This window comes from Jaculus jaculus, chromosome 9 (genome assembly GCF_020740685.1).
Source record: "Jaculus jaculus isolate mJacJac1 chromosome 9, mJacJac1.mat.Y.cur, whole genome shotgun sequence".
NCBI classification, from domain to species: domain Eukaryota; kingdom Metazoa; phylum Chordata; class Mammalia; order Rodentia; family Dipodidae; genus Jaculus; species Jaculus jaculus.
The window spans coordinates 13840535-13858761 of NC_059110.1; the positions used below are offsets into that span (position 1 = coordinate 13840535).

Consider the following 18227-nt stretch of genomic DNA (forward strand, 5'->3'; position numbering starts at 1 on the left):
GCCAGTAAATTGAGAACTGAAATCCAAGACCTGAGTGGGTGTGCTTATTTACTTCATTGCTATTTTAGTTGTAGCACAAGTAATCAAAAAGTAAATTCCAAGCGATAAAAGTATCTGCCATGCTGGATGTTACTGCCTATGTAAAACAGAGCACTAGGAAAATATAGATTGGAGTAATACTTACAGACTCCTAATGGCCATCCGCACCATACAGCAGGAGCATGCACCTGGGGCAACACTTCTTTTGTGCTTTCTGTCAGCATTTTCTCTTATTTTTGGCTTATCACAAATAAGCCATTTCTAGGGTTTCCAAGCATAGACTTCTGTGGGGGGGGGGGAATTAAAACTTAATTTCATATTTTGTTGTCTTTTAAGCTCCACTATGCTAGAGGGGAATGGAAGATGAAATCTGCGGTAAAGTTTTTACTCACCAGCTCCCCCAAGTGTTCAACATGTGAATTTACATGTTCATCATTCTGAAATTTGTTTAGAAGTGCTATTGGCTAGCTTCTGTTGGGCTTTTCTCCTGTTTTGAGCATTCATTATACATTTTAATTGTATAGCCAACCCTCATTTCGATTAGGTGTCACATTTATGGATATGCTAAATCATAAGTGCACATTTTAATGGTTAGTTTTTATTGATATTTATACTTGGGTGTCCTAATATGGGAGTGTGCTAACCTAATGTAGATGTGTAACTTCAAAATAACTAATTTTTATGTTGGTATCAGGCCTATGTTTAAGTATGTATGTAATCCATTTGTTTTAACCATTTTTTTGATATTTGAGGCAGGGTCTTTTTCTAGCCCAGGCTGACCTGGGACTTTGTAGCTCAGGCTAGCCCCAGACTCTTTACCCTCCTTAGTTCTGGGATTAAAGGAGTGAGCCACAATACCTGGCTAATTCTTAACTTTTTAGTGTTATAAAATCAAATTATTATTGTTATGTAAATAAGATCCCCCTTAAGGAGAGCAAGTTTATGTTGGCTTGTTTAAACATTAAAAAAAACACAAAAATTTAGGTGTACTTAACTTAGCATTATTTTGATTTAAGTAATTTTATAACATGTTTTGTACTTTTTAATAAACAACTACCCTGGTCACAAGTACGAGTATATACTTATATTACTGTGCTTTCCTGACCAACATGGACACATATGTTAGTTTTGTAACTGGAAACGAGAAACCCTAGGCTTCAGTCCTGCTTCCAGTACGTGTCTTTGCCAAGTCACTTCTGGGCTTCCTAGTAATAGTGCACAGCCGTGTTGTCAGGCCCGAGAAACACCGCGGGGAGAAGCAGAGAGGATACAGTGTGGGAAGCCCTTCGCGCAGGGTCAAGTTCAGGGTCAGGGCTGGATGTGCAGCAGCTGCTGTTAGCATCGTAGCTTCCACTGCTACTATCAACAACGTGGACTGAGTGCTTCCCAAATACAAAGGGTCACTCTTAGGAAATGGAATTTCATTTGCTTTTACTGTTTTGGGCTCGTTACCCTATGGTTGTTGTGTTTCCCTCTTTTAGTCATTTAAGCACTTCAGAGTTCAATATGAAATCAAAAGGAAACAGATTGAACATTTAATACAGCCGTTTCACAGAGATGGGAAATTGTCACTTGACCAAGCCTTGGTAAAACAAGCCTGGGATAGAGTGACCTCCCGGGTAAGTTTCTCCATGATTAATTTCATTAGGGTTTATGTGATTCAGTCGGGAGTGGATTTCATCATCCTTCCCTGCACCGTGTCTTTGCCTCCGGTCCTGCTGCCTCTGTCTGAAGTCGGAACAAGGGGAGCATCGAGGCCCTCTTGTTAAGTGTTTCTGCACGTTTGTGGATGTGCTGGTTTGAATGAAATGCCCACCATAGGCTCATGTGTATCGAATACTCTGCCCCCAGGTGGTGGCAATTGGGAGGCGGAGCCTGGCTGGAGGAGGTTTGTCACTGGGGGCAGGTTTGGGGGTGATGTAGCCCAGCTTCACTTCCTCTTCAACCCAGCTGATGTGGCAAAAAGTGATGCCCTGCCGCAGGGCCAGACTTTCCCCACCATGATGAGCTTCTCCCAACTGTAAGCCTGAGATAAACACTTTCCTCCCAACAGCTGCATCTGGTCAACTGGTTTGTTCCAGCAATGAAAATGTAAATACTACAGTGGATTTTTTTGGTTAGTTAGATGTGGTGATTATTGTCTTGTAAAAGATCTCCTGGAATGGAGGGATTGACCACTTTAGGTATTTTTTGTTTGTTTTTTGAGGTAGGGTTTCATTCTAGTCTAGGCTGACCTGGAATTCTATATTTAGTCTCAGGGTGGCCTCAAACTCATGGTGATCCTCCTACCTCTGCCTCCTGAGTGCTGAGATTAAAGTCATGTACCATCACGCCCAGCCACTCTCTATGTTTTTACATGATTCATCAATGGTCAATACTCTTTCTGTATTGACATGATTGTGTATTCTATAATTAAATCAACTCTGTTTATGTGGCCATTCATGAATCTGAAGGAAAAGTGACCAATAAATTTGATAAATGTCCTTTATTAAACCTTAATTATCAACATTTCAAACCTCCATAACTAGTCTAGCACTAATAATATCTGACTCAAGTTGTTTAGTTTGACAATCTTAATTTTTTCCACCCACTTCATCAAGAGTAGCATAGTTTCTGTTTCTAATCACTTTACCCCATCTGTCATTACTATTAACTGGCAAATAATGCTTGTTATTGTAAAATAAAAGAAACAGAGAGAAGGTTAGAAAATCCTGGGCATATCATATAGAAAGAATCTTGAGATGTGTTCTTTATCTAGAACTGTCTATACAATCCCATTTTTTTCTAGTGGTTTATCTGATGGTATAAGAGGTGTCTCAGTTATGTTCTCATTCAAAATACTTGTCAAGGGCTGGAGAGATGGCTTAGCGGTTAAGCGCTTGCCTGTGAAGCCTAAGGACCCTGGTTCGAGGCTCGGTTCCCCAGGTCCCATGTTAGCCAGATGCACAAGGGGGCGCACGCGTCTGGAGTTCGTTTGCAGAGGCTGAAAGCCCTGGCATGCCCATTCTCTCTCTCTCTCTCCCTCTATCTGTCCTTGTCTCTCTGTGTCTGTCGCTCTCAAATAAATAAATAAATAAATAAATAAATAAAAATTAAATTAAATTAAAAAAAATACCTGTCAAGAAACAACTTAGGTGGCTGGAGAGATGGCTTAGCAGTTACTGTGCTTGCCTGCAAAGCCAAAGGACTCATGTTAGATTCCCCAGGACCCACGTAAGCCAGATGCACAAAGGGGTGCACGCATCTAGAGTTTGTTTGCAATGGCTGGAGGCCCTGGCACACCCATTTTCTCTCTCTCCCTTGCCTATTTCTCTCTCTCTCTTAAATAAATAATAAAATAAATAAATAATATTTTTATAAAAGAAACAGCTTAGGGAAGAATAGGTTTATTTTGGTCTGCAGTTTCAAGGAGAAGTTTCATCATGGCCAGAGAGATCATGGCATGAGCTGGAAGCCTGTGTCACATCTTCACATCAACAGAAGGAAATAGATAAGGACCAGGGGGATTAAGCCATTACTAGTTTAAGGTCTGCCCCAAAAGACACACTTCCACCAGTAAAGGTGCAAATCCTAAATGTTGCACATCCTTCCCAAACAGTGCCATCTACTGGGGACTGCATATCTAAACACATGAATGAGTCTATGGGCAGTATTTTAAATCTAAACAACCACAGACAGACATAGTGGGATTCTCATTTGAGCACTAAGAGACACTTACAACATTATATTAATGATTCCACCCTTGGACCATGTCAGCAAAACGGGGCCCTTCCCTTTAAGCAAAAACCACATTGGAAATAACTGGGCACGTATTACTGTTCCCACAAGAAAATTGTTTAAGCATTAAAATCTTTCCATGTCTAACATAGGTTTTATCTCCTCAAATTTTCTGTGTTTGTAACTGCCTTACCACCCTCAAAGTATCAGACTCAGAATATAGATATTTGCTTATTTGATATTAACAGAATTTGCTTGCATTAGTTAAATTAAATATTTTTGTAGATTTTCAAATCATTTGTGGAAGTCTTGGCAATTATCTTATGTAATAGAGATGTTCATTTTTCTTTTTTTTTTTTAAATTTCAGCTGTTTGATTGGCATATACAGCTTGATAAATCTCTTCCTGCACCTTTGGGCACTATAGGTGCCTGGCTGTACAGGGCAGAGGTGGCCCTACGAGAGGAGATCACCATTCAGCAGGTTCATGAGGAAACAGCAAACACAATACAGAGGAAACTCGAACAGCATAAGGTAGGATTTCTGGTTGAAAACATTCCATCATAATAGCCCTAGAGTCCTCTGGAGATGCGGTCTAGTCAGAACTTGCATTGGTGGGACCTCTGAATGCCCATGTTTTTTGTTGTTGTTGTTGTTGTTGTTTGGCTTTTTGAGGTAGAGTCTCATTCCAGCCCAGGCTGACCTCGAATTCACTATGTAGTCTCAGGCTGGTCTTGAACTCACATTGATCCTCCTACCTCTACCTCCTGAGTGATGGGATTAAAGGCATGAGCCACCATGCCTGGGTCAGAGTTCTGTCTTAAAAATACTCTAATTTGCATTTTGATTGATTTCCTCAGATATTTTTCTAGGATACTTTCTTATTTATAGTTGTTTTTCTTGTTGTTATTTCTGTTGCCATATATTACCTTCTATAAGTGATAAGCTGACAGGTTACATGAGTTCAAATAATATTGTCATTGGCCTTTGACTAAACTTCCCCTCCCCTCTACCTTTATTCTCAAAGGAAGACAGGCAAAAGTTTCCATGTCCTGGTGCTATGTGGAGGGGTCAGAGAAGTGAGGGAGAGGAGGCCTTAGGAAGTTGTGGTAGAGCTTGATGGCTCATTAGTTATTTGGGATGTTTTAACCTAAAGTATGATCAGTTGTATATCAGTTCCAAAATGCTTCTTTGAGTTTTGTATTAATACAGGCTTAAGTCACTAAAGATGTTATTTTTCCCCAGCATCATATAATGCATCTTTATTACAGCTGAATTTATTCCCCTTTTCTCTGTCCACATTGGCAGGTTTTAAAAATTTTATTTTATTTATTTATTTAAGAGTAAGAAAGAGGCACATAGAGAGAATGGGTGTGCCAAGGCCTATAGCCACTGCAAATGAACTCCAGATGCAGGTGCCATCTTGTGCATCTGGCTTACTGGGTAATAGAACGTGGGTCCTTAGGCTTCGCAGGCAAGTGCTTTAATCGCTAAGTTATCTCTCTAGCCCAGCAGGTTTTATCCTATGTTTGTAAAGTAATCTGATTCACAGAGATTTCTACTTTTATGATTTGTAGAAAAATATATTTTTTTCTGTCAAATGACTGGTATGCATTTATTAAGCGCCTAAAGCAAATAGACTACTATTGATTCTGGACCACATCCAAGAGCAAAATCATGGAATATTTTAACTCATGCCTCTCTGAAAGCTGGTTTGTGGAACTGCAGATACAGAGGCACAAGAATGCCATGCCATCTCGACTTCTGGCCAGAGCTGGTTTATAGTTCTCAGTTTTAGTCATGTTCTTCTTTGGTTTGGGGATTAGATCAGGGTAATTCATATTGGCTTCGTAGACAGTGTTACTTCCATTTCTGTTTTATGAAATAGTTTGGACAGTGTATTAGTGTTTTGTATTTTTTTTAGTAGTGTGTGTGTGTATGTGTGTGTTGCATGCATGTGTGTGTGCAGATAGGTGTACCTATAAATACAAATACAGAGGCCACAGAACTATGTCTGTCTGGTGTTTTCTATTGCTCTTCCACGTCATTTCTTTGAGACAGTCTGCCACTAACCATGGAGCCCACCTTTGTTGGTTAGGCTGGCTGATCAGTGAGCCTCAGCAATTTTCCTATCTCTGCACTTTTCAGTGGTGAGGATACAGGTATGCGTGGCCATGCCTGGATTTTTACATAAGTATCAGGTGTTGAATTAAGGTCCTGATGCACAGCCATCATTCTTACCATGTGAGCCATATCCATAATTTTTTTCTTTCCTTTATTTATTTATTTTACAGATTTGTAGAATTTATCAACAACTCTGTCCAGTCTTGCACTTTTCTTACCTGGGAAACTCTGCATTATTGCATTGATTCCGTTGCTTGTGATAGATATGTTTAGGTTGTTTTTGTATCTTCTCCATTCACTTTTATTAGGCCATATGTTTCTACAATTCATAGCCCTTTTCAAGAATTTCCAAGTCATTGCAATATATATTTTCAAAAGATTTCCCACTTATCCTCTGGATTTCAGCGGTACCTATGGCAAACTCCAATTTTCATCTCTGACTTTCTTAACATTGCTCTTCTTTTGGTTAGTTTGGCTTAGGGTTGTTAACATTGTTCATATGCTAAAGAACCAATTTCTTGTTTCATTAATTTTTTGTAGTTGTTTACATTCTGAACCTCTTTAATTCCCACCCACATCTTCATTATGTTTTTGGTTTATGATTTTGACGGTCACTTGTCCTTCTTTTGGGGTTTGTATATATTATGTGTGGCTGGGTGTGGGGGGACACATATATGTGGTGTGGTGTGTGTGTTATGTGTGGAAGGGTGGGGGGCACATGCATGTGGTATGGCATGTGTGTTATGTGTGGTGGACTATGGGGCACATGTATGTAGTATGGTGTGTGTGTTGTATGTGGTGGGGGCACATGCATGTGGTATATGCATGTGTGTGTGTATATAGAATATGCACGTGTGTGTACAGATGCATGCATACTGCGCATATGCATACTGAAGCCAGAGGGGAAAATCAGGTGTTCTCTCTTCTATTGCTTTCCTATGCTGTTTCTTTTCTTTTCTCTGTTTTTTGTTTTTTTGTTTTTTTGTTTTTTTCTTGAGATAGGGTTCACTCTGGTCCAGGCTGACCTATAATTCCCTACAAGTCTCAGGGTGGCCTCAAACTCACAGTGATTCTGACTGCTGGAATTAAAGGTGTGCTCCACCACGCCCGGCTCTGTGCTGTTTCTTTAAGCAGAAATTTCTTATTGCTCATGGATTGCAGTTGGACTGGCTGGCTAGAGAAGTTCAGCAGTTATCCTGTCTCTGCCTGCCTCTGGACTGGGTTTCAGGCATGGGTGGCCATGATTAATGTTTATATGGGTGGTGGAGATCAACCTCAAGCCTTCATGCTTGTAAGTCAAGTGCTAAGCCATCTCCTCAGGACCTTATTCTCATTTTTCTATGACCTTATGGTGCATCATTTCGTTATTTCTTTGAGTTCTCTTTGAATTTTTAATATTTTTATTTATTTAAGAGAGAACGAGAGAGGCAGATATATATATAGAGAGAGAGTGGGCACACCAGGGCCTCTAGCCACTACAAATAAACTCCAGACGCCTGTGGCCCCTGTGTATCTGCCTTACATAGGTACTAGGGAATTAAACCTGGGTCTTTAAGATTCGCAGGCAAGCACCTTAAATGCTAAGCCATTTCTCCAGCCTTGAATTCATTTTTCTTGTTTTGAAGTAGGGTCTCACTCTAGCACAGGCTAACCTGGAATTCACTATATGGTCTCAGGGTGTGCCCTTGAACTCAAGGCACTCTTCCTATCTCTGCCTCCTAAGTGCTGAGAGTAAGGGTGTGTGCCACCATTCTTGGTTTTCCGAGGTAGGGTTTCACTCTAGTCCAGGCTGACCTGGAATTCACTATGGAGTCTCAGGGTGGCCTCAAATTCACAGCGATCCTCCTACCTCTGCCTCTTGAGTGTTGGGATTAAAGGTGTGTGCCACCACGCCCGGCCCAGCTCTGAATTCTTAATGTAGGCAAATTCCCTCTGAAAGCTTCTTTGGCTGTAGCCCAAAGGTTCTTGAAAGTTTTTGTTTTTTCCATTTAATTTGACTCCAGAAATTTTAATTTCCCCTCTGATTTCTTCAATGACCAGTCAATCATTCAGATGTATATTATTGAATCTCCATGTATTGTTTGAAATTTCTATGGTTTTTCTTGTGGCTGATTTCCAATTTTACCCAATTACAATCTGATAATATACAAGAAATTATTTCCTTCCTCTGTTGTATTTTAAAAAATATTTTATTTTTATTTATTTATTCATTTTACAGAGAAAGAGGGAGAGAGACAGGGAGAGAGAGAGAGAGAGAGAGAGAGGGAGGGAGAGAATGGGCATGCCAGGGCCTCCAGCCACTGCAAACAAACTCCAGATGCAAGTGCCTCCTTGTACATCTGGCTAATGTGGGTCCTGGGGAATCGAACCTGGGTCCTTTGGCTTTGCAGGCAAATACCTTAACCACTAAGCCATCCCTCCAGCCCCTCTGTTGTATTTTTAAAGACTCACTTCTTTCCCTCAAACATGATCTATTTTGGAGAAACTTCCATGGGCCTCTCAAGGAAGCATATGTATTCCAGAGATGGTGGGTAGAATATTCTGTAAATGTTTGTTATGCCTATTTGATCGATTGTTTAACTTAACTCTGAGGCTTCTTTGTTGATATTTGGTCCAGGTGATATATATATTGATGAGAATTGAGCTCACCAGCTATGACTGTATCTGGAGCTATCTGTCCCTTTATCTCTAGTAGTTTTTATTTTATAAAATGGGATACACTCCTATTTAATGCAGCTATATTAATAATTATCTTTGTAGTTACCTTCTTTTTTCTTTTTTCTTTTTCTTTTTTTTTTTTTTGGTTTTTCAAGGTAATGTCTCACTTTGGTCCAGGCTGACCTGGAATTAACTCTGTAGTCTCAGGGTGGCCTTGGACTCACGGCGATCCTCCTACCTCTGCCTCCCGACTGCTGGGATTAAAGGCGTGCGCCACCACGCCTGGCTGTAGCTACCTTCTTGTTGCTAGAACAAAGCATGGGACCAAAAGCAGGTGATGGGAAGATAGGGTGTACTTGAGCTTACAGCCTTAAGGGGAAGCTTCATGATGGCAGGGAAAAGACAGTAGAGCAGAGAGGTTGGACCTAACCTTCATGCCAAAGCAGGTGGAAAATAGCAGGAAAAGAATAAGCTAAACTCACACTGGAAACCTCAGAGTCCATCCCCAGAGATCCATCTCCTCCAGTAAACCTCCATCTCCCAAGTTGCCACCAGCTGGGGACCAAACATGAGCTTATGGGGGACATCTTATTCAACCCATCCCAATTATTATATCTTCTTGATGTATTGTTCCCTTCATTAATATTTAGTGACCTTCTTTATCTTCTTATTAATTTTTTCAGATATAAGGATCGCTACTCCGGCCTGCTCTCTGATTCTATTTTCTTGAAATATCATTTTCTACCTTTTCACTCTCTGTATTTCTTTGCTATTGCGACGAGTTTGTTGTAGACAGAGAACAGAATACTTGGCTTTTGTTTGTAATCCATTTAACAGGCTTGTGTCTTTAATTGGAGAGTTAAGACTGTTTATATTTAGGGTGAATGTTGAAAGGGTCATAGAGGTTTTCTGGTTCTTGAATGTATGATGCTTGACTCTTTCCTCATGTTCACTTCCACTTGTCTTCCTGAAGCTCTTGTGCGTGTGGACATATTTCTCCCTTGTGTAGTAATGCTCCTATTAAATATCTCCCATAACACTCAATGACTTTAATCATGAATTGCTTTTCTTTCTGTTTATATGAAAGGTCTTTATCTTTCTGATTTTAAAGAATAGCTTGGAACATACTGTAGTTTTGGCTAGAAGTTATTTTGTTTCAAGGCTTGAAATACTTCTGTCCGAGAGCTTGCCTGGCATTTAAGCTTCATGCTGAGAGATCTTTTGATATTCTGACAGAGTTGCCTTGGTAAGTCACATGTTGCTTCTCTTGTAGCTTTCAGTCTTCTTTCTTTGTTTTGCATTCTTGGCATTTGAATTTAAAAAAAAAAACAACATAGAACGGGTAATTGCTAGTCATGTCTATCGAGGGTTCTAAATGTCTCATGGACTTTGATGTCCATTTCTTTCCATAGATTTGGGGAACATTTCTGCTGTAATTTATTAGGTGCATCTTACAGGCCTTTGGTCTATATTGTTGGTCCCTCTATCCACATCTGTTAAGTTTCTTGCCCGTGCTACTTAATTGATCATCTGGGCATTGAATTGACCTCTTCGTTTCATGATTCTGTTTATTTGAATCCTCCTGGAGGCCTTTGCTCACTTTAGAAACGAGACTGCTGAATCCACTATCTGATATTTCTGCCCTTTCAATGTGTTCAGAGTCAGTTATTGAAGAGTTGTAGGTTTTTTGCAGCAGTCACATTGCCTTGCCTTTTCATATTTCTTGTGTTTCTAAGTTGCAGTCTGCACGTGTGCTACAGGGAATATCTGTTTTAATTTGATCTAGGGGTCTTCATGAGACGTTTTTAAAATATATTTTAAAATTATTTATTTATTTATTTGACACAGAGAAAGAGGGAGAGAGAATGGGCATGCCAGGGCCTCTGGCCACTGCAAACGAACTCCAGATGTGTGCGCTACCTTGTGTATCTGGCTTACGTGCATCCTGGGGAATTGAACCAGGGTCTTTTTGGCTTTGCAGGCAAACACCTTAACCACTAAGCCATCTTTCCAGCCAATGAGAAGTTTTATTTTTTTAAATTTTTTTGCTTCATTTTTATTTATTTATTTGAGAGTGACAGAGAGAGACAGAGAGAGAATGGGCACGCCAAGGCTTCTAGCCACTGCAAACGAACTCCAGATGCTTGCGCCCCCTTGTCCATCTGGCTAACGTGGGTCCTGGGGAATTGAGCCTCAAACCAAGGTCTTTAGGCTTCACAAGGCAAGCACTTAACCATTAAGCCATCTTTCCAGCCAATGAGAAGGTGTTGATGAGAGCTCCGGTACCATTTAAAGAGAAGAAAATAAACTACTGTAGCAGCAACATCGCCCAAACAAACCAAACCTGGAAATACAGTTAAACTCAGGCCTGGTGTCAAGGTTCCACTAGGGTAGGCTTCTGAGTTCCATCCCTGTTTATCTCTGGGCCAGGAAAAGGGAAGAGAAACCCAAATAGCCAGAAGAAATCATTAAACCCATTACATCAACAATATCCACAGGTAGGAAAATAGCAATGGAGAAATATGGAGTTCACAATAAATAAAGGTAATGATAATAAATGAGTGAGTTGGACAGCTGGCTTTATCAATAAAGCACGTGCCTTCCAAGCATGAGGGCCTTAGGTTGATTCCATTAACCTACATAAAAATGGACAAGGGCCTGGGTTTGTAATCCCAGCACTGGGGAAGTGAAGGCAGCTGGTTCCTTAGCATCACTGCTTAGCCAGTCTGGTCTACTTGGTGAGCTCCAGGACAATGAGAGACTCCGTATCAAAACAAACGAAAATGGTGGAGGTGCTCCCACACAGACATTCCTAGACACAGTAGAAATCAGTCAATCAATCAGTCATTCATCTTTGAGTAGGATAAAGGGAAAAGGAAATGAGCAGGTTTGAATAAAGTACAAAGTATACAAGGAAGAAGAATAAATAATAAAAAATAAAAACCTAACTGAGCCGGGCATGGTGGCACACACCTTTAATCCCAGCACTTGGGAGGCAGAGGTAGGAGGATCGCCGTGAGTTCAAGGCCACCCTGAGACTACAGAGTTAATTCCAGATCAGCCTGGACCAGAGTGAGACCCTACCTCGAAACCCCCCCCAAAAAAAACAACAACAACAACAACAAAACCTAACTGAAGAGTAAGAAAAAAGGTTCATGAAAAAGAAAAGACAATGATTTTCCTAAAATACAACAATGTGAAAAACAATACAAACCCTACAGCAAAAAGGCAAATGCTAAGAAGAAAAACAGCTTCTTTTCAGGTCGTCTAATATTGGAGTCTGCTGAGTTTGAGGGGCACGGTAGCGAGTTGTAGCTATAGCTTACTGGGGTTCAGGTTGGGCTGGTGACCTATGCTGTGGCCTGGGTCCATCGAGGGTCAGTTTTCAGCTTTGGGATGCATTCATTTTAGACATTCCCTTTCTTTGAATACTGGGAGCAGCTGCTGGCCCCGGTGTCTCATGACCTGGGAGTTGGGCAAATTTCTAATCATCTCAGGGTTTATTCTCATGAGCTGTAAATATCCAAGCGCATGGGAGAGTGAGGGAGAACGTGGAGCTGTGAGATCTGCACTAGAGGGAAAGCCAAGGGAGTGCTGGCCTCGGGGCCCGTGAATCTCTGATTCTGTCCAGCAGCAAACCACTATGTGGGAGGAAGATTGGATAAATCAAGTCATATGTGCTTGCGGCTCTCAGGCCTGCCAGGTATCTGATAACACATGGCAGCAGTGAGGGAGCTCTAAGGCTAGAGTAGCCAGCTTGCTTCCGGCCGGGAGCCCTGAACCCCGAATCCTCGGGGGTCCGACTCAGCTTCTAGTCACAGACACAGGCAGGGCCACCGTCACAGAGCCCTCCATAGTCCAAGCTGAGGCTCAGGTCTCTCAGCTGGTCTGTGCTTGGCCCTCCCCGTCTCCCTGACTGCCTGATGTGGCATACTGAATTTGAGCTTTGCAAAACCTGGGTGTTTCTCTTATGCCCATGACTTCCGTTCTGCCATTGCTCCAGCTGCTTGGAATGCTTTACGATTGGGGTCTCGACTGGGGCCTTCCCGATCATTCACAGACACACACACACGTACCCCTCCTCCCACACCTGTGACAGGAGCCCTGTGGATGTTTCGTCCTGTTCCCTGGGTCGCCTTTCTGTGTCTGTGGGTTTTATAGCTCTCCTGTACACCTCTTTTTTTAAAATTCTTTTTTACTCATGGAAAAAGTTATGAACACATTGTATATTGCTCATATTCCCTGTGAGTTATACTCTCTTGACCCCTCTCCCTCCCCACTCCAGGCCTCATTTCTCTCAGGACCCTCCCCAGCGTGGTTATAGGCATTCACGGTGAGGTCCTTTAATGCACTGGCCAACCTTTGTGGAGGAGGCAAAACTTCTGAAAATCCCTTCCTACACTGTGACTTTTACCTTCTTTCTGCCCCCTCTTCTGCCGTGTTCCCTGAACTTTGGAGTGTGTTTTATGTCACCTTTAGCATTAAGCTCTCTGCATCCTCTGAATTGCTGCTTTGCTGAGTTTTAGGTTGTGGAGCCAGCCAGAAGAGCAGCACTTATCTTCATCCCACTACCTCCCTCCCGGGCCCTGGCAGCTGTGATAGAGGGAACTGCTGCTGGGCATTTGCCTTCCTTCCTTCCTTCCTTCCTTTCTTTCTTCTTCTTTTTTTTTTTTTTTTTTTTTTTTTAATGTGCTGATGCATCTTGGGTCTCCCAAGTCAGTATTTGTTGCCATTCTGTTAAAAGCAGATTTTTCAAACCAAGAATGAGAACAGCCTGGATCAAAAATTATTAGAAGACGTTTTAACGAGTATACTCTCTGCTTTTAGCACACAGGCTATGGGAGCAGTCAGCTGCTCTCTGACTAGACATAAGACCTGCTCATGGGAGGGACTTCACACCAAGTCCAAAGCCTAGGGGCTGGAAGGTCATGAGGCTAGAGGGAAGTCCTCACTGCTCTGTACACCTCCTTGTTGATTCCTGATGCTTTTCATCGCTTTTTCCCTTTGGAATATAGTTGGTATTTTGTAACCCTGATTCTTCTCATGCATGGAGAAAGTCTCTATTTTATCCTCTTACTCAAGAATTTCCATTTTTAACCTTATGAGGCATCTGCCGACTATTTTCAAGGGGACTGTTGTACCGTCCATGCATAAAACTTTCCTTTTCTTCATACCCTCACTGACAGGAAGTGTCTTCTGTGATAGGAATAGCAAAATAGGTGCAAAGTCATACACTTCATTAAGGTTTGAATTTGTATTTATCTTATGACTCAATATTGTGAGATGGCTTAGCAGTTAAGGCACTTGCCTACAAAGCCAAAGGACCCAGGTTCATTTCCCTGTGACCCATGTAAGTCAGATGCACATACATCTGGAGTTTGTTTGCAGTGGCTGGGGGGCCTGGCACACCCATTCTCTCTCTCTCTCTCTCCCAAATAAATAAAAACATTTTGAGCATTTTCATGTGTCTTTTGGCTATTTGCTTGTCTCCTTTTGATGAATGTTCTAGTCCTTTGTTATTCATTTTGATTCCTTTTTTTCTTTGTTTTCCATTCATCTTTAGTTCCTTGTACCTTTTTGATATTGTCCCCTTGTGGTGATGGTTAATCTTTATGGCCAGCTTGATTGGATTAAGTACCCAGGGGATTAGCAGAGTTTACCTCCTGTGTGTCTGTGAAGGCTTTTTCCACAGAGGATTAACTGACGGGGGAAGACCCACCCTGCATATGGGCAGCTTTATATGCATTTGGGGGATCAAATGGAATAAAAGGGAAAATTTGAGAAAGTCTACATTAACATGGGCTATCTCTCTCTCTCTCTCTCTCTCTCTCTCTCTCTCTCTCTCTCTCTCGCTTTTTCTTGGTTTGGTTTCTGGTCATTATGAGTGCCATACTCTTCCCATCATGATGGGCAGACACCTCAAAAACAGTAAGCTGAGCCACCTCCTTTTAACTTGTTCATGTCATGCTAATTACTATATACTTACTTACTTATTTATTTGAGAGAGAGAAAGAGGGGGGAGAGAGAGAGAGAATGGGCATAGTAGGGCCTCTAGCCACTGCAAATGCACTCCAGATGCATGTGCCACCTTGTGCATCTGGTTTATGTGAGGCCTGAGCAATGGAACCTGGGTTCTTGGTCTTCGCAGGCAAGCCCCACCTCTCCAGCCCTCTAATTCCCTTTTATGACCTGTGAGTGACCTGCAAACATTCTCTTCCTATCTGAATGCTATGTCTTCTCTATGCCAGCTGACTCGTTGGGTCTGCAGATGATTTTCAGCTTGATTATGTCCTCATTTAGCCTGTTTGGCTTTTAGGATCAGAACCTTGTGCACACAAAGCCATGAAGATTTAGGGATATTGCCTTCTAATCATTTCATAAGTTTATGACCTATGTTTGCATGTTTAATGTGTGTAATGTATATGAGGAGGTGATTCTGTTCTTTTGGTGTATAATTCAGTTTTTCCAACAACTGTTCATTGTCATTCCTCTGCTATGTTTTGGAGAATTTTTGTCAAAAATCAATTAATCGTGGGTGTGTGGGTTTGTTTCTGGGTTCTTTATCCCACTTCATGGGTGGATGTGCTCAGACAGTTTTAGGTTTGCTAATCACCTTTCTCCCCTCCTTTGCCTGTCTCCAATGGGGACACACAAACACGCAGACCATATTCTGTGTCATCTGGTTTCTCAGATGACAGCGTGACTTGAAGGTCTGCTGCATTGTTTAGATTCCACATAAGCCTCTCCCCTCCCCACACCCGCCTGTCATGCCTCAGTTCTCTGAAGTTGGGGGCGGGGAGCAAGAGTTCAGGCCTCAGATGAGGTCAAAATCTCAGTAAGATTTCCAGGGATTAGGCAAGGTTTGGCCTTCAGAGGGTCATGGAAGCACCTGAACCCACTGCATCTTTATATTTCTTGTTTATTTATTGTTATGCATGTGTCGGTGTGCATGCTGGGGGCTATGTGGGCCTGCGTATGGGTGTAGGTCTATAGGAAGGCCAGAAGATACCCTCCGGCCTCATTCCTCAGGAATATCATCCCCCTTTACTGTTGACACAAGGTCTCTCATTAGCCAGGAACTCACCTGTCAGGCTAGACTGGTTGGACAGAGAACCCCAGGGTCGGCCTGTTTCAGCGTCTCTGATGGTGGGACAGACGGACAAGCACATGCCACCTCGCCCAGCATTTTCATGTGGTTGACCCCTTGCATCTGGAAGGTTAAATAGGAAACAGTCCTAGAGCGAATGACAAAAACACTTGAACAAACTAGCAATGAAATATGTGCGGCATACAATAACCTCGTGTAAAACATGCAACTGTCGAAACTGCAGTAGATTAAGTGGAGATGCGACAGAAAGGAAGTTTAAAGGTAACGTAGAATGATGGGCGTGGTGACACGGACCTAGAATCCTGACTAGGGGAAAGTGGAGGCAGAGAGCACCTGGGACTCACTTGCTAGCTAGACCAGCCAAGTCAGTGAGCTCTGGGTTTGGTGAGAGACCCTGCCTTAGAAAAATAAGGCGGAGAGCCATTGAGTAAGACATCTAATGTTTACCTGTGGCTGCTACCCACACTCCTATGCATGTGCTTGTATACCTTAATACTCTTACGCACCTCCACCTGAAAAAGAAAAGAGCAAAGAATAAAAGTAAATAAATAAATAAAACATGTGCAATGCATGTCTATGGCGGGCTCAGTGTGCTGTCTGGGAAAGTGTGCATCGGGGCATTGAGACACTGAAGCTCGAGGCACTGAGGGTCCCCTCTACGGCAGTGTTCAGCACCAGGGAAGCAGGAATTGGTTACAGGCAAGATCCGTCTGTGAATGTGTGGTGCCACCAAAATGGAGGTGTGAAAAAACATACACTGTCCTTGTTGCTTACATATTTAAATCTGGTGTAGGTGGTCTAGCGTAGATCAAATGGGACTGTGTGCATTTGTAGAACATTATAAGGTTTCACAAGAATATTACCTCAGAATACCTAACAGAGAATGGATTTTCAGTCAGATGGTTCACAGGCTCATCTGTGTTTTGTTTTTTTTTTTCTTTGACTGTATATGATTTGGGCACTTAACAAGGAGAGAGACAGAGAAAGAGAGAGAGAGACCCAATCACCAACCTAATGTAACAAGCCACATAACTCAGATATGAAGTGAGACAGTAAGAGGAGTTTGAATAGATCTAGAGAAGATTGAACTACAAGCAGGAAGTAAAACAGACAAAACTAAAACTGAAGAATGCAATAAATATAACAGGAAAAAAAAAAAAACCAAAAAACAGAGGTAGCCAGAGGTCAAGACCAAGTTTAATGCAAACGACAGCATGATCTTTTTATTAAGGTAGAATTGGTAACTAGGCCCAAACAACAGTAGTACTTAAAGTGGCTCAGTCATAGAACCATGTAATTGTAGTTATGAGATCAGTTCTAATTCACTCAAAATATATTTGTGAGATACTTAAAACAAGCTAAGCTGTGTAGGTAAATTTGCTTCATTGTTAATTAAAATTCCAAGTTTCCTCAAGAGCACTATATCAGTCAGTCAGTTTGATATGATTCAACGCTGCTGCCGTGGCTCACTTGGAGATACAGTAACTTGGGACAAGCACAGCATCACTGGATACGTATCCAAGAATGCTTGAGATTACTTTGCCATTCCCGTCTATAAAATAATTCTGACTCCTGTCAAGAAAACTTAAGCCTAGAAGCTTTAGTTTGGTTTTTTGTTTTTTTTTTTTAAACACATTTAAAACCAGGTAGCACAAGGTCATCCCTTACTACACAGGCAATGTTTACAAGTTGTATTGCAATCAACAATGCATTTTAAATGAGCTCTCTTTATAATGCTCTCATTATAACGAGTTCTACAATGGTCTCTTTTTACTGTAGTTTTAAAAACTTAATTCCCATGTGTGTCAGATTTGTTTGTTCAAACAAATATACCTCTATTATTTTTCCCATTTTCCAGATGCTCGTACGATCCTTTTCTTTTTTTTCTTTTTTTTAATTTTTTATTTATTTATTTGAGAGCGACAGACACAGAGAGAAAGACAGATAGAGGGAGAGAGAGAGAATGGGCACGCCAGGGCTTCCAGCCTCTGCAAACGCACTCCAGACGCGTGCGCCCCCTTGTGCATCTGGCTAACGTGGGACCTGGGGAACCGAGCCTCGAACCGGGGTCCTTAGGCTTCACAGGCAAGTGCTTAACCGCTAAGCCATCTCTCCAGCCCTTACGATCCTTTTCTAGGAAGTAAACAGTAACATGGCTGACTGTTATGGAAGATTAAGCCACGTTTCAGCACAAGTATACACTTTTGCTGAACACTTCATAGGGTACGAGGTGGCTATCGATATTCTCTTTTGCAGCTGAATGAACTATAGGTAGGAAGTTAAGTGACTTGTCCAGGGCCATGTAGTTAATAGTCACAGATGTCACAGCAAGAAGCTTTAGTCATGCCTGCTGAGTACATGTAGCCAGATGAAACTGCAACGTGTATTGGGAGCAATGCTTTTCTGGCAAAGCAAAGCTCTCATGTCTTTTTACTATTATTTATATGTTTATTATTTGATAGACAGAGAAAGTGTTGGGGTGGGGAGGGAGAATGGATGCCCAAGGGTCTCCAGTCACTGCAAATAAACTCCAGATGCATGCGCCACCTTGTGCACCTGGCTTACATGGATCCTGGGTCCTT

General features: G+C 41.8%; 1 protein-coding gene across 1 annotated transcript in view; it reads left to right on the forward strand.

Annotated features, from left to right (window-relative positions):
• Positions 1-18227, forward strand: part of LOC101612525 (nesprin-1-like) — a 183927-nt gene that overhangs the window by 121161 nt on the left and 44539 nt on the right. The window contains exons 12-13 of the mRNA XM_045158732.1: positions 1521-1658; positions 4125-4289. Of these exons, the coding sequence (XP_045014667.1) occupies positions 1521-1658; positions 4125-4289 (303 nt within the window). The remainder of the gene's footprint in view (positions 1-1520; positions 1659-4124; positions 4290-18227) is intronic.